The 22,205-nt window shown below is 35.8% G+C and overlaps 1 protein-coding gene across 2 annotated transcripts in view; it reads right to left on the bottom strand.

Annotated features, from left to right (window-relative positions):
* The window catches only part of HS2ST1 (heparan sulfate 2-O-sulfotransferase 1), a 198,832-nt gene that overhangs the window by 26,299 nt on the left and 150,328 nt on the right, over positions 1-22,205 (bottom strand). For both annotated transcript variants that reach the window (XM_053591901.1, XM_053591902.1), the window contains exons 2-3: positions 17,392-17,630; positions 2,964-3,049 (exon numbers count right to left, since the gene is read on the bottom strand). In XM_053591901.1, the coding sequence (XP_053447876.1) occupies positions 2,964-3,049; positions 17,392-17,630 (325 nt within the window). The remainder of the gene's footprint in view (positions 1-2,963; positions 3,050-17,391; positions 17,631-22,205) is intronic.

The following is a 22,205-nucleotide window of genomic DNA, read 5'->3' as shown; positions in this document are numbered from 1 at the left end:
TATCATATCTACATTGTTATTTTCTTTTTTTGTGTCAGAATGTTGGTAGAATATCTGTATTATTTTAAAGCTATGTTTTCCACCAATTAAAAAGAAAAAGTAATTGAACATTGAAAGGAAAATTAGGAGGCTGGGACAGTGGCTCACGCCTCTAATCCCAGCACTCTGGGAGGCCGAGGTGGGCAGATCGCCTGAGCTCATGAGTTCGACAGGGTCTCATTCTTGCTCAGCTTGGTGTTATAAAAACAGCCGAGTGTTGTGGCAGGTGCCTGTAGTCCCAGCTTCTTGGGAGGCTGAGATAAGAGGATCACTTGAGCCCAAGAGTTTGAGGTTGCTGTGAGCTATGACACCATGGCACTCAACCTGAGTGAGAACAACTGAATGAGAAAGAAAGAGAGAGAAAGAAAGAGAGAAAGAGAGAGAGAGAAAGAAAGAAAAAGAAAGAAAGAGAGGAAAAATAGAAGAACTAAGAAATATGATAAAATCAAAGAATATGATTCAGACAATAGTAGTAAGATGGGACAAGAATGCAAAAATGTAAAACAAAGCTATTTTTGTTATTACTCTACTAAAGTTCTGGGGAAAACCTCCCAAGTAACCAAACCATGGCCTGAGTAAACAAGCTAGTAAACACAATTGTGTGCTTCCTCATGATCAGCCTAAACTAGAAATAACTTTTCTTTTTTTATTTCTTATTTCCTGGGATTTTTTACACTCTTTTTAATGTCTCTGCTAAGGCCATTGAAAAACTATGTAATTCATCAATACTTCTCTTGCCAAATTCACTATTTTCTTCCTAAAGCAAGTATTTTAGTGGACTCTGCCAAGTACTATGCCAGCCAAGAATCTATATAGAGAAAAAAATCTGGTTGGCCTTTGAACAACAGAAGTCCACTTACAGGTGGACTTTTTTCAACCAAATGCAGATTAAATATAACTACAGTATTTGTGAGATGACAGAACCTACGCATATGGATGACCAATGTTAAAATATGAGGGCTGTGCACGGCTTGAGTTTGCAAAGATTTTGGTGTGTGGGTTGTCCTGGAACCAATCCCTAGCATGTACCAAGGGACAATTCAATGTTCAAAATTGGTAAGTCCTTCTTGGCTTTTTGGCTAATATCAAGTATAAAAATTAAAAAAGTGAGGTTTCTTTATTCTTCTTTATCATGAAGTATATGGCTATCAAACTATAAGATATTTAAAAATATATTAGTTACATCTACAATGGTTCTTGACCATATACATACATCACAGCATATTTCCTTTAGTTGATTTTGTTTAGGTATTTGTTTAAAATTTAATAAGTCTATTAAAAATTTTCACAATACTTTTCACCTCTAATAACATAAGACCCACTCTGAAAATATTCAAACCCTTAAAAATTCATGTCAGTATTTAATAAAGAAGATTAATATTTTCAAAAAGCTTTATACTTTTCAACTATAACAACCCCAGAATGTATCAGAGCCTTGTTCTAAGAACAAGACTTTGCCAAAAGCAAAAGCACTCAATATATAATTTTAATAATGAAAACCTAAAGTATTAGACACCAAGCTATGTGTGGAAAAATAAATCATTTCGGTGAAAGAGTAACAAACATTCAATTCAAAGATAATGCAGCCCTAAGGGGAAATATGCATATGAACGAAGTTTATGAAATTGGTTCAATGCCTCTGCAAAGAAAAAATAATTAGTTTATTTTAAAGCTGCCTATAAAATGTTTTCAATATTGTAGTATGAATTATTTATAGAAAAATGTACATCTAACTTTAAAGCTACCATTTTATTGTAAGATCTGGAGTACTGTGGGAGGAACCAGAAACAGAAATATATCACTTTATGTATGTACTATTTGGGTGATTCCTTTTTAATTACATGATTTCCAAAAACATTAAGATTTATTATCAATGTGAATCTATACTATTTCATTCTATTCTTTTTCTTTTCAAATTTAAGAAATCAAATTCAGAGTGAGGTAACTCTTTTAAACTTTACACAAAATGCCTTTTAAAGTTGACAAAAACATGAGAATGTACTACTTTGAAGTCATAACTGCTAATTTAAAAGGTAAAGGAGCTTAAATAATTTTAAAAACTTAGTGGTTTCGTTTTTTACATTAAATTTTTTTTTTTTTTTTAGAGATGGGGCCTCTCTCCATTGCCTACGGTGGAGACAGCAGCATGGTCATAGCTCACTGCAGCCTTGAACTCCTGGGCTTATTCAATTCTTCCACCTTAGCAGCCCCAGGAACTGGGACTACAAGCATCTGCCACCAACTTTTAAGTGATTTTCTGACGAATAATGTGGCACACACTCCAGGGGGAAGAATACTGTGAGGAGGCCTGAAGTTTTCTGAACTTGTCTTAAAAAAAAAAAAAAATAGAAACATCCTGACCCTAATCTTTCCCCTAAATATGGGGTATTATTTATTTATCTCCATTCACAGGCAAATTAAAACCAGAAATAAAGTCATTAAAAATTTTTTAGAGTCTCTTAAGACATCATAATTTAATGCTAAAACAAGGTAGCCCCAGGGAAAGTGCACACTTCACTGTGTCCTGGCTGAGCAGACACACGGAGCACCAATAGCTAAGTGAAACTTCTTTGCTTTCTAGTTCTCACTGATGTGGTAAGTCACAATCTGACTGGCATCCAGATAAAACTAGAGTTCTCCTGAAATTGTGTCATTCTGGTTGTACAGGAAACATAATAATGATAAATAACCTTAAATGGTATTGCCTAAATTTACGTAACTTGAATTTCTACAAGAACTGACAACTCATGAACACTAGAGGGCAGTAAAACACTAGAAGGCATATTTAAATTACAGATCTAAAAGAGATAAAGGCAAGTCACTACATGCCTTTTAGAAACATCATAACAAATTAATAATCTATTCCTTTTTAAGTTGCTAAAGCACAAAATATTGTTTAGTGTATCATTTTAACTGTAACTTACTTTGCAAAATCCAAGTAAGAAACGTGTCCATGATAAAATCCTGGTTTCATCTCTTTCCAGGAAGTTATGTTCTTTACAAAGCGCACCTAAAAAGGGAAAATGTACTTATTATTTAAGTACAATTTAAGGCAAATGAAATCCAATGATAGCAAAACACTTCCAAGTTAGGAATCTAAACCACTGATACCATTTTTGACAATTATAGAGCTTAAAACACAGTTTTGAACTAATGAAAGTATAGTGTAATCTGTAACCACTAATTCATTATAGAGCTACTATCACTATACTCAGGAAAGAGGAAAGGATGATTCTGAAAACACAACTGCACAATGAAATCATTTACAATACTGTACAGTGAGTACATGTACACGGGGTGGTAGGCTGGGAGCAGAGTGGAGGTGAGCATGTGCATCACTCCTCCTGACGCACACTGAAGCATGCAACACTGCAGTATGGGGACCCTCTGTGCAGATTAAGTGTTTTCTTCTCAGAGAGGCTGGTTATTCATAAAATATCATTTTTTATTAATGACTTGACAAATAAAAGTAATCCTTAAACCAAAATGATTTTTTTTTTTTTTTTTGTAGACAAGAGTCTCACTCTGTTGCACCAGGTAGAGTGTAGTGGAGGCATCATAGCTCACAGCAACCTCAAACTTCTGGGCTCAGGGGATCCTTCTGCCTCAGCCTCTCAAGCAGTCAGGACTGCAAGGTGTACCACCACATTGGGCTACTTTTTTATTTTTTGTAGCGGGACAGTGTCTTGCTCTCGATGGTTTCAGACTCCTGGCCTCAAGAAATCCTCTCATCTTGGCCTTCTGGAATGCTAGGATTATAGGTGTGAGCCACTGTGACTGTCCTGCCAAAATGATTTTTTAAAAAAATGATGATTATCAGAAAATTTTAAAGAGTTAAGAACAGATATCACAAGCTTATTGATAAAAAGATTAATTAGAGCCAGGCTCGGTGCCTTACACCTGTAATCCTAGCACCTCGGGAAGCTGAAGCGAGTGCCTGAGCTCAATGGTCTGAGACCAGCCTGAGCCAGAGAGAGACCTCCTCTCTAAAAAATAGCCAGGCATTGTGGCGGGGGCCTGTAGTCCCAGCTACTTGTGAGGCTGAGGCAAGAGAATCACTTAAGCCCAGGTTTGAGGCTGCTGTGAGCTGTGACACCACAGTACTCTACTGAGGGCAACAAAATGAGACTCTCTCTAAAAAAAAAAAAAAAAAAGATTAATTAGACATGTCATATACGTATAGGTCGAAGAAAAAAATTTAAATGTCTAAATATTAATTTATTAGATTTCAAGTATACAAAAGTTATTATGAAAAATTGTATAAATGTAAATATATTTAAAACTTTTTAAGAACTGGTTAATACAGAATTTGATAATCCTAAGTATCACCAGCTACAAAGCAGGGTACAATATTTCTTTTTTTTTTTGTAGAGACAGAGTCTAACTTTATGGCCCTCGGTAGAGTGCCGTGGCATCACATGGCTCACAGCAACCTCCAACTCCTGGGCTTAAGCGATTTAATAGCTGGGTACAATATTTCTTAAAGGAAAATGATACAGATTTTTGATAAGCAAGCAAACTTCTGTATGATACCCTGTTTCCCCAAAAATAAGATATCCTCCGAAAATAAGACCTACTCACAGGAAAGATAAGACATCCCCTGAAAGTAAGACCTAGCACATCTTTGGGAGCACACCTTAATATAAGACACTGTCTTATTTTCGGGGAAATAGGGTAAATAGCCAAGTAGTTAAGAGTCTTTTGGAGACTAGAAACAGTTCAGGGGTGGATGGTGAGGGCCACCAAACTGTGCTGTACTGACAGCATCTGTAAGCTGTAACCTCAACCTCTCAAGCACAGAACTGTCAACTGCATAATTCTGAAACTTTATCAATCTTTCATTTACATGTTAGAATAGTTAGTCACAGGGAGATATTCTGGAGACTTCATATCAGATTGGAATATAGTCAATAGTAATGAAAGACGGTGGCTGCCTCCTGGATAAGGTCTATTAGTGGGGTGGGAAAGGGAAACAGTGCAGAGGTAGACACACATCAGAGAGTGTGAATCAGGGAAAAATGGAGGCTTCTGGAAGAATTTACTTCTTAGGGGCAGCATAAACAACTCATATACCAAAAGAAATAATGGAGCTTTTAGAACAGGAATGAAGTCTTACTTGATATCCTCTCCATACATATACATACCCTTAAAATAAAATTGGAAAATGGAATGTAGATAAAATTAGATTGTTAGAAAACCTACAATGTCATTTTAGCAAATTTTTTCCAGTTTTTTCTCCATTGAAACTGAAAGAGCCAAATAAATGTGTGATTTGAGGCTCTTGTGTATTTTCCTATTTGTTTTTCAACTAATGGACCAAACAGAAGGAAAATACCAAATTGCAAATGAAAAAGTGTAAAATTAGATAATCCAAAATCTGAATCCTGAAAAAGTTTTACATGCTCAATAGGAAAAGATCGTACAACTGCCAGTTAATGGTAAATTATTTCATATAAACCTTTGGTTTTGTGAGAATCAGATTCAGTATTTCAGCCGAGAGAGAGAGGAAATAGGCAAAGAGAATAAGGAATTAGACTGAAAAAGTTTTACATGCTCAATAGGAAAAGATCGTACAACTGCCAGTTAATGGTAAATTATTTCATATAAACCTTTGGTTTTGTGAGAATCAGATTCAGTATTTCAGCCGAGAGAGAGAGGAAATAGGCAAAGAGAATAAGGAATTAGACGTGGTAGTTAAAGGGAGCTTAAGATGTATTTAGCAACTCAGCTCTATTTTCCAGAGGCTGAGATTTAATATGGATATGGTGGTATAGGAAGGAAATGAAAAGAGACTGAAATCTGAGAAAACACTGTTACATAAGCCAAATGTTAGGGAAGAGCAAAGTACAAACTTGGAGTATACTGGGCTGAAAGACTTGGACAGGAGTAAGAGTCAGGCATAAGCACTCTTTTCCTCCAAAATTCCTAAGGACAGTCAACATTAAACACTCTTTTAAGGATGAATGACATGCCATCCGATGTGTGTCCTTCAACCAGAGTTGAAGAGCTCAGGAAGCTGGCTCGGCGCCCATAGAACAGTGGTTACAGTGCTGGCAACATGCACCAAGGCTGGCAGGTTCGAGCCTGGCCGGGTCAGCTAAACAATGACAACTGCAACAACAACAACAACAAAATAGCCAGGCATTGTGGCAGGTGCCTGTGGTCCCAGCTACTTGGGAGACTGAGGCAGGAGAATGACTTAAGCCCAGGAGTTTGAGGTTGTCGTGAGCTGTGATGCCAAGGCATTCAGTCTCAAAAACAAAAAAAAAAGACCTCAGGAAGCTCAATAATACCTGTACCTGCACTGCTATATGGCTTCTCAAACTTGAACGTGCAAATGAATCACCAGGACTTGTTAAAATGTGGATTCCAATTCAGTATGTCTGGAGTGGGGCCAGAAATTCTGCACTTCTAACAAATCTACAGGTAATGGACAAGCTGCTGGTCCAGGGGCTGTGCTGAGGAGCAAGGCATGTGTAGGTCCAGGGGCCAGCTCTTGACTAGTATAAAACTTGTTTTTATAATGCTTGCAAAGGAAGCCTGAGGCCTACAGAAGCTCTTTAGCAAATCGCTATTTCAGTGAAAGTATACTGAAATACAGCAAAATTTTTGATAATTTTATAAGCTACCACAATATAGAACATGGCAAAAAAAAAGTAATGAAGGAAAAACTATAAAAATTGCAATATTCAAGTTACATTCGATTGATACAATATACAAGATAATAAACATTATAGGTATATACTGAGTATTACAATTTTAATACAGTTTTTTTCCTTTCTTAAAAAATATTTTTGGGCACCCTCTTTACAAAATAGAAAGGGGAACAAAAGCTCGGTAAACCTAAACAACTGCCTACTTTGTCTGTTCTTCCTATCCCTACCCCCAATGACCTGATGCACTTTGGAACCAAGCATTCCAAGCAACATAGTTTAAAAAGGAATGAAATTTAAAAAAGGTCTGAGTCTCCAGTTGGGCAAAACTGGTGAAGGCAGAGAACAGAACAAGGCACAAATCTTCCTCTGCTATTACCAATCTCAAAATCTCTTGTTTACAGACACAAAATTTTAGAGGTGAAAGGAACAAAGTATCCTGCGCTCTTTTACTGCATAAAGAAACGGAGGCCCCAAAATCACATACCTTAAATTTTAGTATAATCATATACCATTAGCTCATTTCCTTAATTAATTACTGTTCAATTTAAATGGGGGAGGCAAAAAAGGAAGGACTTAAAAGGAAAAGAACAGACATCATTCACATGACTCTAATTAACAAACTTAGACACTAAAAATTTCAGGTTTTATCCACTGCTAAATTAATCCCTCCGGTCCCGTCATTCAAAACTTCCTCACCTCTCCAAGATCTCAAAGCCTTGTTGATAGAACTTTCTCACTTGTTTATTTCCATATGAATTCACTTATTACCTTCATCATAATCTCAAATTTCCAATCCACCCTGATTAGTACTGCACACTCATTTCAATGATAACCTTGATCTATAATTTATATTCCCCTGTCTTTTTACTGTCTTGGGTAATCCCAGGCATTGCAGAGTACTGTTGGTCAAAACCAAGAGACCAAGTATAAATATTTATGTAATTTTGAACTTTATTTGCTAAATTTATGCTATGGTATTATCACTTTTAAACACTGAGTATTTAAATATCAAGTGTTACCACTTTTAAATTCTCTACATCCTATTATTATGAAAGTCTCTAAAACACACATCTCCAACTAAAAGATACCAAAGGCTACATACTTAATATATATGTATATGTTTTTCTTTCATCTCATCAACATTTAACTAAGGCAGTAAGTTAAAGTCTCATTAATAAAGCTGTGGCTGACTTATATATTGTGAAAAATCAAAAGATCGGAAGTTGAGGTTTACCTTCTTACTTTTGTTGCTAAGCAAACAAAAGATCTCAATACAGTTAAGGAGGCTATTCACACTTACTCTGAAAAACAGTCTGAGCATTCAGAAGCATCATTTATATATGACTGAAATTCTATACCATCTTTCTCTCTTCTTTAAAGCTGTTCTCCAAAGAAATGTAACCCCTTTCAAAAGCAGTATTTTTAAAGTTTTCTTTGTAAAGAATTTAGCCGCTTGTCCTTTTAGCCATGCTTAAAACTTACCCTTCTCCAGAACTTTCCCTGTCTCTACCCTTTCGCCTCCATCTTTTCCCTTTTATCCAGTTCCAGTCCTACTCTTATCATTTTCTGCCTTCTCACCTCCCTGGTACCATTTGTTTTGTCCTTCAGTTTGTTTTCTTCTACTGGGTCATTCTGCCCAAGATTTTGAGTCAAGTTTCTAGAATTCAGAGGAGTAAGAAGAGTAAATTTAAATTGGGTGAGCAAGCTTTTACTCAGTTCATTTTATAGATTCTTACTGACTATGCCTGGCAGTAAAAAAAAGGTAAAGTGATAGACAAACAAAGAAGCAAAACTGAATAGCACCAAATCAAGTTAAAAAGACTAACGATACTGACAACTCTGGCTTGGAAAGAAAAAAATATGTTACAAAGAGGAATGTTTCAGAAGTAAAAGATATAGTACATGAAAAGACGTTTTGACTACTAGCCTGGAGTAGATCCTAAACCGTGATTTTTGTCACATTTTGTAACTCAACCAGAGTCAGGCTAGCAAGTAATAAGAAAGCCCTAGGGAAAATAAAAGCAATGAAGGTAGTGGTGCTGTGATTTATTTATTAGTGGAATCAAAACTAAAGGCTAAGAAAGCACCATCTCACTAATGGTATCTTGACCTATAATCTTAATACATTAATCTCAACATTATGACTATCTGTGATCACAAAAGAGCTTGTTTTCACTATCCGAAAGAGTAAAAACATCATCCTGAAGATCCTACCCTAATTCCAACTTTGTAATTACTATCTACTGAATGAATACTACTATTAACTTGAGTAGTATATACAAAACTCCTAATTATGCATTTACTTTAAAATAAACTTTTCTTATATGGCCAAAAGTCCTTTTACGAGAGTACATTAGATAGTATGTTTTTTACCTTAAGAGGAAAACTAGTAGTAGTTAGACCAAAAATGTAAATTTACCTACAATAGAACAAATCTTCACTGAAGGTTCAGAGCTGTGTTGTTCAACTTGTTTTTCATGAGATTAAACCAGAGGTATATTTTCTACATTAAGAGGAAAACTAAGTAGTGGCTAGATAAAAATATACGCAAAGTTTAGCAGCAACAAAACAAATGTTTGCTGAAGTTCAGAGCTGTGTTGCTCAACTTGTTTTAGAGGAGGGTGGGGTAGGAGTGGTTCTCAAATCACCAGAATAGATTACACTCTCATCAATAAGAGGGACTCCCTCTGCCAGTAATTATCATCATGGTGTCATGCTTAGCTAAGAACTACTAACAGAATCTAAAGTGGTTCATATGTTCACCCACTCAACATTCATTTAAAAATTTTATAAAGCTCCTACTATGTCTCAGGCAACTTTGTGAGCACAAGATACAGTGGCGAACAAGACAGACAAGGTTACTGACCTCAATAATCTTATAATATAGGAAAAGATAGATTTGTAAGATAATTACCTATCTATATGTAATAAGGTGATTAGTACTAGATACAGAGTGATATGGTACAGAGTAACTCAGCAAAGGTATTTAATATACAGGCTAGCCAGGTAAGGTTTTTCTAAGAGGATGTCATTTAAGCTGAAACCTTAAATGGATAACTGCAGGAGAAGACAGGAAACATACATTTTAAGAGGAAATGATAAGTGCAGAGGCCTTAAAATAGGAAAGGGTTGGTGCATTCAAGGAATCCCAAGGCCAGTGTGACTAGCGGATAAGAGGGTGGAGCAATGAACCAGGACTAGATTAAAAAGGGCCTCTTGGCCTAGGTAAGAATTTGTATTTTGTAGGGAAGGTAGAAACATGAATTTAAAGATTATAATATTTATCACCCCATATCCCCACCAAGAATCATGTTCTTGATCTTTGCTATTCTAACTTCAGTCTAAGGACCAACAACCTTAGTTCTGGCATCAAGCAGGAGCTTTGTAGAAATTCAGCACATGAGGCTCCATCTTGGTACTTTTGAATCTGAATCAGCATTTTAACCAGCACACACGTTATAGGTTGAGAGCACTCATCCAAAATGTTACTCTGAAGAGTGTTGTAAATCATAGCAAACTGCATTCTCTAATGCAAAATGACCAGAAATTGGCTTGAGGGGGAATTAAAAGAAAATATATTACTTTTTGGTTCTATAGAGAATAAAAATTCTAGATATTTCAAGTGTCTTAAGAAAAGGGCTAATGGGGCAGCACCTGTGGCTCAGTGAATAGGGCGCCAGCCCCATATACAGAGGGTGGCGGGTTTGAACCTGGCCCCAGCCAAATAGGAACAAAAACTAGTCGAGCATTGTGACAGGAGCCTGTACTCCCTGCTACTCGGGAGGCTGAGGCAAGAGAATCGCCTAAGCCCAAGAGATGGAGGTTGCTGTGAGCTGTGATGCCATGGCACTGTACTGAGGGCAACAAGGTGAGAGAGACTCTGTCTCTAAAAGAAAAAAAAAAGAATAAGAGGGCTAATAATCACAGAACTAAACATATGAGAGTAGAAAAGAATTAAGAAAGATCATAAAAGATGTTGTCAATCATACCCATTTGGCATACTTTTAAAACAAGATATTCATTTGATCAGGTCCCAGTAGTGTATTTTTTATACTGCCTCAATGCCTGGGGGCGGGGGGGAGTCCTCATAAAATATTCACCCAGGCCGATTCCTTCAAGAGTTTTCCCTGCACTTTCTTCAAGTATTTTTATAGTTTCATGTCTTAAGTTTAAATCTTTAATCCAGTGAGAGTCTATCTTAGTTAATGGTGAAAGGTGTGGGTCCAGTTTCAGTCTTTTACAGATTGCCAGCCAGTTCACCAAGCACCATTTGTTAAACAGGGACTCTTTTCCCCACTGAATGTTTTTAATTGGCTTGTCAAAGATCAAATAATGGTAAGTAGCTGGATCCATCTCTTGGTTCTCTATTCTGTTCCAGACATCTACTTCTCTGTTTTTGTGCCAATACTATGCTGTTTTGATCACTATCGATTCATAGTACAGTCTCAGGTCTGGTAACGTGATTCCTCCTGCTGTGTTTTTATTGCTGAGTAATGTTTTGGCTATTCGAGGTTTATTCTGATTCCATATAAAATGAAGAATTAATTTTTCAAGATCTTTAAAATATGACAATGGAGCTTTAACAGGAATTGCATTGAAATTATATATTGCTTTGGGTAATATAGACATTTTAACAATGTTGATTCTTCCCAGCCATGAGCATGGTATGTTTTTCCATTTGTTAACATCTTCAGCTATTTCTTTTCTTAAAGTTTCATAGTTCTCTTTGCAGAGATCTTTCACGTCCTTTGTTAGGTATACTCCCAAATATTTCATCTTCTTTGGCACTACTGTGAAAGGAATAGAGTCCTTGACTGTTTTTCTGGCTTGGTTATTGTTGGTATATATAAAGGCTACAGATTTATGGGTATTGATTTTGTAGCCTGAGACATTGCTGTATTCCTTGATCACTTCTAAAAGTTTTGTAGTAGAATGCCCAGTGTTTTCCAGATATACGATCATATCATCTGTGAAGAGTGAAAGTTTGATCTCTTCTGACCCTATGTGGATACCCTTGATCGCCTTTTATTTCCTAATTGCAATGGCTAAAACTTCCATTACAATGTTAAAGAGCAATGGAGACAATGGGCAACCTTGCCTGGTTCCTGATCTAAGTGGAACTGATTTCAATTTAACTCCATTCAATACGATATTGGCTATGGATTTGCTGTCGATGGCCTCTATTAGTTTAAGAAATGTCCCTTCTATACCAATTTTCTTAAGTGTACTGATCATGAAGGAATGCTGGATATTATCGAAAGCTTTTTCTGCATCAATTGAGAGAATCATATGGTCTTTGTTTTTAATTTGTTTATGTGCTGAATTATACTTACAGATTTACATATATTGAACCAGCCTGAGACCCTGGGATAAATCCTACTTGGTCGTGGTGTGTAATTTTTTTGATGTGTTGTTGAATTCTGTTTGTTAGGATCTTATTGAGTATTTTAGCATCAATATTCATTAGTGATATTGGTCTATAATTTTCTTTTCTTATTGGGTCTTTCCCTGGTTCGAGGACCAAGGTGATGTTTGCTTTGTAGAATGTGTTCGGTAATATTCCTTCTTTTTCTATATTTTGGAAGAGGTTTAGTAATATAGGTACTAGCTTCTGCACAGCCAAGAACACAGTAAGTAAAGCAAGCAGACAGCCCTCAGAATGCGAGAAAATATTTGCAGGTTATACTTCTGATAAAGGTCTAATAACCAGAATCCACAGAGAACTCAAATGTATTAGCAAGAAAAGAACACATGATCCCATCTCAGGGTGGGCAAGGGACTTGAAGAGAAAATTCTCTAAAGAAGACAGATGCACGATCTACAAACACATGAAAAAAACTCATCATCCTTAATCATCAGAGAAATGCAAATCAAAACTACTTTGAGATATCACCTAACACCAGTAAGAGTAGCCCACATAACAAAATCCCAAAACCAGAGATGTTGGCATGGATGTGGAGAAAAGGGCACACTTCTACACTGCTGGTGGGAATGCACACTAATATGTTCCTTCTGGAAAGATGTCTAGAGAATACTTAGAGACCGAAAAATAGACCTGCCATTCGATCCTGTAATTCCTTTACTAGGTTTATATCCAAAAGACCAAAAATCACAATATAACAAAGACATCTGTACCAGAATGTTTACTGCAGCCCAATCCATAATTGCTAAGTCATGGAAGAAGCCCAAGTACCCATCGACCCACGAATGGACTAGCAAATTGTGGTACATGTATATACCATGGAATATTATGCAGCCTTAAAGATGGAGACTTTACCTCTTTCATGTTTACATGGATGGAGCTGGAACATATTCTTAGCAAAGTATCTCAGGAATGGAAGAAAAAGTATCCAATGTACTCAGCCCTACTATGAAGTTAAATTATAGCTTTCACATGAAGGCTATAACCCAACTATAGCTCAAGACTATGAGGAAAGGGCCAAGGAAGGGGAAGGGAGCGGGGAGGTTTTGGTGGAGGGAGGGTAATGGGTGGGGCCACACCTATGGTGCATTTTAGAATGGGTACAGGTGAAACTTACTAAAGGCAGAATACAAATGTCTACATACAATAACTAAGAAAATGCCATGAAGGCTACGTTGAACAGTTTGATGAGAATATTTCAGATTGTATATGAAACCAGCACTTTGTACCCCTTGATTGCACTAACGTACACAGCTATGAGTTAACAATAAAAATAAATAAATAAAACAAGATATTCTCTAATGTCAAGACATTTTCCAATTGCAAAACAAACTCTATTTTCCAACTATAAGGACTGACTGGTTAACTATCTTTTGCCAATTCCTGTATATTAACTGAGTAGAGTCTACCTCAAAAACACTAAGTCTCATGACTGAGACTCTCATTCTATTTGCTTAGTTTCTCATGCTGTATGCTTTCAAAAGTTTATCTTTTAATCTTCTTGTTTTAATTTTTGTTTTTATTACAATTTTTTTAATTAAAAAAAAAAGTGAAACTACAGAAAAGCTGAAAGATAGTACAGTCAACATCCCTAACTCTTCACCTAGAGTCACTGATTGACTCTAGTGTGAGTCAATTTTGCCACTTTATCTCTTTTTTCTTACTGTCTCTATCTATATAGGCACATACTCAAATTTTTTTCTGAGCCACCTGAAAGCAAGGAGCAGACATTCATACTTTACCACTAAATACTTCCGCTTCTATTAACTATGAACAAGGATATGATCATTTTTGATGAGGATCTGATCACAGACTACACATCACATCTGGTTTCCCTATCTCTCCAGTCTCCTCTAGTCTAGAGAAGCCAGCCCTCCCTCACTCATGGTTTTGGTTGTCATGACATGAGAGACTTCAGAAGAGTCCAGGATAGTGTTCTGAGGAATGTTCTGCAATGTGAATCTGTTTCCTCAGAATTAGGTCTGGATCAAACATTTAGGCAGGAAATATTTTTGGTTAAACATTTTGGTAAAATTACCATGAATTGATATTTTCTTTTAACAGTCCTCACAGTCCCTATGTCCATGTTTTATGTTCCCAAGTAAATTATAAATAAGCTTCTTAAAAGAGGTGGCCTTGCTTTTTATTTCTTTTGTGTAAATGAGGAATTTCAAAGCAGAGTTGTCAGCTACTTCTAAGGACAGCAGAATATGCACAGCTACTCAATAAGAGGTTCACACCACGGAAACATATCGGAGCTTCACCTCTACAATTTTTGAGAGAAATAATTAAGCATATAAACAGTCAGCACAGTGCTGGTAAAGTATGTACAAAGTATGTCCAGTTAAGAGAAGGGGCTAAAGGCAGACATCAAGAGGACTAAACTGCTGCGGCTGAAAAGTGAGGGAATAAAGAGTATGGACACCTATGCGGAGGCTTGGGACAACAGCAGATTTAAGAAATAGCTCATCTTTTAAGTCACTTTTGAATCAGATACTGATTAGAAACTATTTCTTAGAGAAGAAAAAATGCAAAATGGGTAACTTAATTCCCATTTAAATAGCTGAGGACAGTATACAAACACTTTTAATTTTTATGTTTTTTTATTATTATTATTAAATCATAGCTGTATACATTAATGCAATCGTGGGGCACCATACACTGGTTTTATAGACAATTTGACATATTTTCATCACACTGGTTAACATAGCCTTCATGGCATTTTCTTAGTTATTGTGTTAAGACATTTACATTCTACATTTACTAAGTTTCACATGTACCCTTTAAGAGGCACAGGAGGTGTGGTCCCACAATTACCCTTCCTCCGCCCATCCTCCCCCCTCCTTCTCCATATTCTTGGGCTATAATTGGGTTATAGCTTTCATATGAAAACTATAAATTAGTTTCATAGTAGGGCTGAGTATATTGGATACTTTTTCTTCCATTCTTGAGATACTTTGCTAAGAAGAATATGTTCCAGCTCCATCCATGTAAATATGAAAGAGGTAAAGTCTCCATCTTTCTTTAAGGCTGCATAATATTCCATGGTGGTTTTTAAATACAAAAACAAAAACATGGTGTTAAAAAAGTATGTTATAAAATGAGCTTTAGTGAGTATTTTAAAAATCATTTTCAAGGAATATATTATAATTTTTTTTTTCCTGAGACCAAGTCTTACTCTGTTGCCCTGGATAGAGGCCCTATGGCATCATAGCTTACAGCAACCTCAAACTCTTGGGCTCAAGTGATCCTCTTGCCTCAGCCTCCTGAGTAGCTGGGACTACAAGAGCCTACCACCATGCCCAGCTAGTTTTTTTAGTTTTAGTACAGTGTCTTGTTCTTGTTCAGGCTGGTCTCAAAACCTGAGCTCAAGTGATCCTCGGGCCTCAGCCTCCCAGAGTGCTAGAATTATAGGTGTGAGCCACCCTGCCTGCCCATATAGTACATTTTAATGTTATATTTAGACAAAGCTTACTAAATTAAAAGTGAAATAAAAATACTAATATGTGTCATGAAAAAGAAGGGGAAGCAGTATGACTTGTTTTAACAACTGCTTCTATATATTATTCTCTAATTGTAGAAATAGTACATTAGAGAAAATCTGTTATATAAGCCATTATTAATTAAAATCAGATTTTTAACCACCAGCTAAAATTTTTAAGTATGTCAGCTAATGATCAAACCTAGTCCTCTACTCTGCCCTACACGAACATGTTTTAAGTGTTGTTCATTGTGTAATCCAATTACTTTAAAGAAAGTGTTTATACTTTTCTCCTGTTGTTTTCTTTTTCTATATATAACTAACAAGTTACTGAAAGAAAAACAGATTTATCTCATCCAAACGCAACTGGGAAAATGTACTACTACATGATATCTATAAATGTCATATGTGGTGAGCTACTGCAGATTTATATTTCATGAAAAAATGGTTGATGTTATTGCCAGACATCTTGTAGCTGCCAGAAAACTTTACAATACTGGACATAAAATAACTTCAAAAACTGAACAGACAAGTTACCATTATTTTTCCATAAATACTACTGAGTAAATATGAAATTATTATTTAAGTGTTAAGACATGCTGCTTGTAAACCAAGGAATATTTTGAAAAGCAAAAAGACGTAAAACCTACTAAATGCTGTATAAAAACAGAATATTTAGGATCCCTATTCTTGAGATATACAATATTATATAATTAAAGTTTGTATGACCCACTTAGCTAAAAAAGCTCATGTTTCTTCTCATTTACAGAAGAGTTATTTGGTTTGGCCAACAGATGTAGACTTTTGGTTCTATAAAAAAAGATTATTGGAAGATCTTGCAGAGAGCCAAGATTTATGTGGGCAGATGATATACTACACACCATTAGCCTTTACAAATAGCCCTCTAGTAAGGAAGCCAATCTTAATCATGTATATTTATGTTATTCCCTTGCTTTACTGTAAGGATTATAGTTATGCTGAAAGCAAGATGACAGTCAATTGTGTAACGAAACAAGTTTAGCTGCTTTCAAACAGATAAACATTATTCTAACTATAGGACTCTTACAAAGGCCTTTCTAAAAAGCCTACTCCAATATGGTATTTGATCCTAAATAGTAATTTCAAACATTCCCTTCCAAATTCCTATCCCTTTTAACATTTTAGAAAGATCTTTATTTATAAATACAGTGAGAACTATAGGTATGGGGGAAGTATGTGCCACTGCTGCTAAACTCGATTTTATAAGATACTTTCTTCATTTTTCTTAAAGCCATTCCATAAAATCATCTATTCATTTATGTAAAATTTCTTGAGAATTTAAAAGGCAAGATTATATTGAAGATAGAAGCCATAATCTCTGATCTCTAGGATTTTATAGCTAATATTTATATAAGTTCATCAAGATGACGAATCTAATCACAAAACTGAATATAAAGAGTCATCAAATATTTTCTATCTTAAGTTGAGAGAGTGTGTATATAGGGTACATTGCCAAAATTATTTCATTTAAAAAAAAAGATACTATAACTGAGGAACATTAATTTTCTCTTCAAAAATTCAGGCTATTCATTAATGCATTTATTTCACAAATATTTGAATACATATTATAAGCTAGGAAATGTGCCAGATACTATGAAGTAAAACTAAACAACAGTTGTTGGTCCCCCCTCCCAAAAGGCTTTATGATTCATTGAGATTACCACGTATCTTCCTTTAAAATACTTTATCCCCTTGAGATACAAAATTTGAGGAAGTACCAGAAAACGTTTATGCATTCCCTAAGTAGTAATTACCTGATCTTGCAGTGACATCACTGGATTATTTTTGGTAGTATTGATATGAAGAACATGATATTTATTCTTTGCACACAGGTCATAGGCGATATTGGTAAATGAGGTGCTTGCAGTTTTGGGAACTCTGTTGTAAATGATCACCATGTCCTCTTCCTCATCTAGAGATATATCTTGCCGGGGGCCATCCATTGTGTGTCGCTGCTCAATTTCTCGGACTTCATGTCTTGCAATGGCCCTTTCTGCAAAGAAAAACAGATACAAACTAAGTTTTTAATGATACTATAAGGAAGTTATGAACACTGAACTTTGGTACAAACATAAATAAACAAAATAAAACAAAAGCAAAGCATTAAGGCATATAGAAAACATGGGTAAATCACTTGAGTTTTTAAAGAATCAATCTAGTTGACTCTAAAACAGTTGTAACCTGGAACATAATTTTCCTATTCAAGAACTGGGTAAGAGCAGTTGAAGAAATGTTTTGAGGACCAAAGCTTCAGAATTACTTTTTTTTTAAGAGCCAGAGTCTTACTCTGTCGCCCTCAGTAGAGTACCGTTACATCACAGCTCACAGCAATCTCCAGCTCCTGGGCTTAGGCAATTCTCTTTCCTCAGCCTCCCAAGTAGCTGAGACTACAGGCGCTCACCACAACACCTGGCTATTTTTTGTTGCAGTTTGGCCAGGGCCGGGTTTGAACACACCACCCTCAATATATGGGGCCGGCACCCTACTCACTGAGCCAGAGGCACCGCCCCAGAATTACTTTTGAAGGAAAATATATATGCATACCAAGAACAAAAGAAAAAGCAAAGTCATCAAATAGAGCACAGACCAGAGAGTACTTCAGTGCAGTTCAAAAGTCACTTTACATAGTAATAGAATTTCTACAGCCTGAATTAATACTCAAACACACAAAGACAGATTATATGGCATACTAAACTTTACAATAAAAAATGCACTCAGAAAAGAAATCAGTTACAATGCAAGAGAAAATTTTAAAATTTAATACTTAGGATTTAGTTTCCCCCTAATTGATCAAAATGTAGCAAAACAGTAATTATAAATGTTAATAATGGCTTTAGGTAACAAGAATAGAAAGACCACAATCACAAAACCTTTTTCTTTTCGGTGCTGCATTACAGGTAAATCCTGGCTATGTTTGTCCCTTAAATTTCATGGTTTCTCTAATTTAAATCACTATCTGCTATATGGTTTGAAAAGCAGTGATACTTTGCTTTCTACTATTCCCATTTAAGGTAAACTTTAGGTTCAAACTTTTTTTAGAATAAGGATGCAAAAGCGAAGGAGAAGGAGGAAGGAAATGAGAGGGGAAAAAAGTCTAATGAGATTACAATTACTTTGCACAGGGATAGCTGTCACAACCCCCACCCCTGGATCTTTGTGGCATTTTCTTTATTTATTTTTTATTTCAGATTAATATGAGGGTACAAATGATTAGGTTACAATGTTTGCATTTATTAGGTAGGGTCCCCGTTGTAGTTGTGTCCCACGCCCAGGAGGAGTGCCATATACTCTTACATTGTGCCCATTAGGTGGCTCTTCCATTGATGTCTCCCTTACACTCCACCCTAATCCTGCCTGATTAACTCCTCAACCTTTACATTTCAACTCAATAACTTCCCATGGAAGCATTATTTGATTTCCCTGGTTAGGTCAAATCACATTTTAAAAAAATATATTTTTGTCTTATACTAATCCTATCTCATCGTATTTATCATAATTGCAATTTTACATTATATGTGCAACTTTACATATACTAGCCTCCCTCCTATAATGTAGACAACATGGTAACATGAAAATGCCATGTGATATAATTACAAGTTCAGACTTCAAATTATTGTTAAAGCATGCAACTTAAATTTTAATTCAGAAGATTAGGTTATAGAGAGTATACTCTGAGCTGAGGATTTGTATTCAAAAGACCTGAATACAAATTCAGTGGCGGGTTCAAACCCAGCCCCGGCCAAAAACAAAACAAAACAAAAAAAAAACTATTAAATTAAAAAAAAATTATATTTTAAAAGAAGTTATTTAGTCTGTGGATTTTTTATTTTTTAAGGTGCTAAAATTCTAGCTGGGTCATGAAACAAACATATTTTTAAAAGTAATTATTATTCTTGATTCAATATGTATATTAAATTATAAAGACTATTTCACACAATTTTTAAAATGTCCTAAATTATGAAAAGGTGCAAATGTTAGAATTACTACTTTCCTCACTCAAATAACATTTACATGCATTTCCTATTTCTCCAAATGTTTTTACTTTGCTTAAATATACAGGACAATTATGTTAAGCCTATACTACATAAAAAGACATAAGTAGTATGGAAAATTAAGAGCAATTTTATTAATAATATTTATAGAATCAAATCTCAGTTAAACAGCAATAACTACTATTGATGGTAAATATTACAAAATCATTAGTTATTATACTTAAAATATGTAAGGGTGCTTGCCATATGACCATATTCTTTACTAAGTAGCTGATAGCTCCAATTGTTTTTTTATCAAAGATGCTGTATATTTAGGTATAGCTTTTTCTGAGGCTCTCTTAAATCATCGAGGAAGGTTTATCAGTTACACCATATTTGTAGTGCACTTAAAAGAACATAGGCAGTGTATTTAAAATACAAAGTACTGGGCGGCAACTGTGGCTCAGTTGGTAAGGCGCCGGCCCCATATACCGAGGGTGGCCGGTTCAAACCCGGCCCCGGCTGAACTGCAACAACAAAAAAAATAGCCGGGTGTTGTGGCGGGCGCCTGTAGTCCCAGCTACTCGGGAGGCTGAGGCAAGAGAATTGCTTAAGCCCCGGAGTTGGAGGTTGCTGTGAGCTGTGTGATGCCATGGCACTCTACTGAGGGCCATAAAGTGAAACTCTGTCTCTACAAAAAAAAAAAAAATACAAAGTACTTTGATGTAATGTTTTCTTCATGTTTGAGTAATAAGTTATAGTTGACCCTTGAACAACACAAATTTGAACTGGACGGGTCCACTTACACGTGGATTTTTTTCAATAAAAGTTACACCAAGTGTGCCTACTTCTCCTGCCTCCCACCTTCTCCACCTCTGACATCCCAAAGACAATAAAACCAACTCCTCTACTTCCCTTGGCCTACTAATTGTGAAGGTAACAAGGATGAAGATCCTTATCATGATCCACTTTCACTTAATGAATAAGAACATATTTTCTCTTCCTTATGATTTCTTAGTAACATTTTCTTTTTTCTATTACTTTATTGTAAGTATATAGTACATCATACATATAGCATACAAAATGTGTTAATAGACTGCCTATGTTATCAGTAAGGCTTCTAGTCAACATTTGGCTATTAACAGTTAAGTTGAGGGAGAGTCAAAGTTACATGTAGATCTTCAAATGTGTGGGAGTTGGAACCTCTAACCCTCACATTGTTTAAGGGTCAATTATAGGGAGAACATGGTGCACAGGCTATTTCAGAATCATCACAAAATGTATAGCCTACAAAAGGGAGAGTCATGAAATTATAAGCAGGCCAGGCTCCTCTGGCACTAGTATTTCCAACATTGAAGATGGCCCATGAACCCCATAGCAGCTATTCTAGTTTCTCTAGGCTCCAGCTGAAGGTGGCACATACCTGAGCTTGATGAACCTTTCCTTGTGGCAGATTATCACAAACTCAGGTCTTTTAAATAACCATTAATAATAGCAATATTTACCTATTTCATATTGACATGGTCTTAAAGGCCTTATCTATTAAAAATATAATGATTAGCTAAATATGAAACTTTGCATTATATACACCAACCTAAAATCTACACAGCATTAAAGTTACAAGGATGTATACAACAGACTACAGAAAAATGAAGAAAAGAGAACTGAAAGGTGTATAGTATTTCTGTATCGTAGATAACATTTTAAGACTAGGAGGATAAAAGAAACAGCAAGAAGAAAGTTCTTCTTTTGAGGGCATTGCCTTGCCTTGCGTTGCCCTCAAATACCAAAACTTCTGCATGTCTAAGTAAAAAATAACAAATAGATTGATAGCAGGTAAGTATGTAATAAATAAAAGACAAAGAACATTAAGAAAAATGTATGACCAAGTTTAAGTATCAATAATTATAGGAAGAAAACATAAAAACTGTCAATAAAAAATGTTAACTCTCTAGTAGACAATAAGCTAAGATGGTTTATACGAGATTAAACTACATACGCATAATGGAGCAGAGCAAAATGTACATTAGAGGCTCTTAGTAATTTTTTGGGTCATGGACTTCTTTGAGAAGATGATGAGGAAACCATGGACTCTCACAAGGCTTAGCTTGTATATTTCAGGGCTTCTTCTTGGAGCCCAACCATGGACAAGGAGGCACATGACCTCAGATTAACTATCCCTAAAAAGAAAACGGCTCCTAAGAATGAGACCTGTTATTAACCTACCTAAAGACATTGCTAAGTATGCAGAAAAAAGATGTTAACCTCAAATAAGATCCAGGGCAAAAAGAAATCAAAGAGGAAACCAGCACTCCCTATCAAGGAATTGTCCATGGATGAGGGGATGCCTTGACATAGCAACTTGACTAGTCAGGAGCTCCTGGCAAGCGTGCCTGTTGTACAGCTAGATACACTGGTCTCTAAGAAGTTGGTACCATTAAATGTCTCAATTAAAGTGAATCTTTCACATTTTCTAGGGGTAAATCTTAAACTGTGTGAATCTCCAATTATTGCTCTGAATTTTAATTTATTACACAAAAATGTATACACAATGAAAAGCAGGAAGCAACAAAGTTGCACCAAAAGGAAGCTGTTCT

This window comes from Nycticebus coucang, chromosome 5, assembly GCF_027406575.1.
Source record: "Nycticebus coucang isolate mNycCou1 chromosome 5, mNycCou1.pri, whole genome shotgun sequence".
In the NCBI taxonomy this organism is placed as follows: domain Eukaryota; kingdom Metazoa; phylum Chordata; class Mammalia; order Primates; family Lorisidae; genus Nycticebus; species Nycticebus coucang.
Note: the sequence above shows the minus strand (reverse complement) of the source record. Positions and strands in the feature narration are given on the sequence as shown.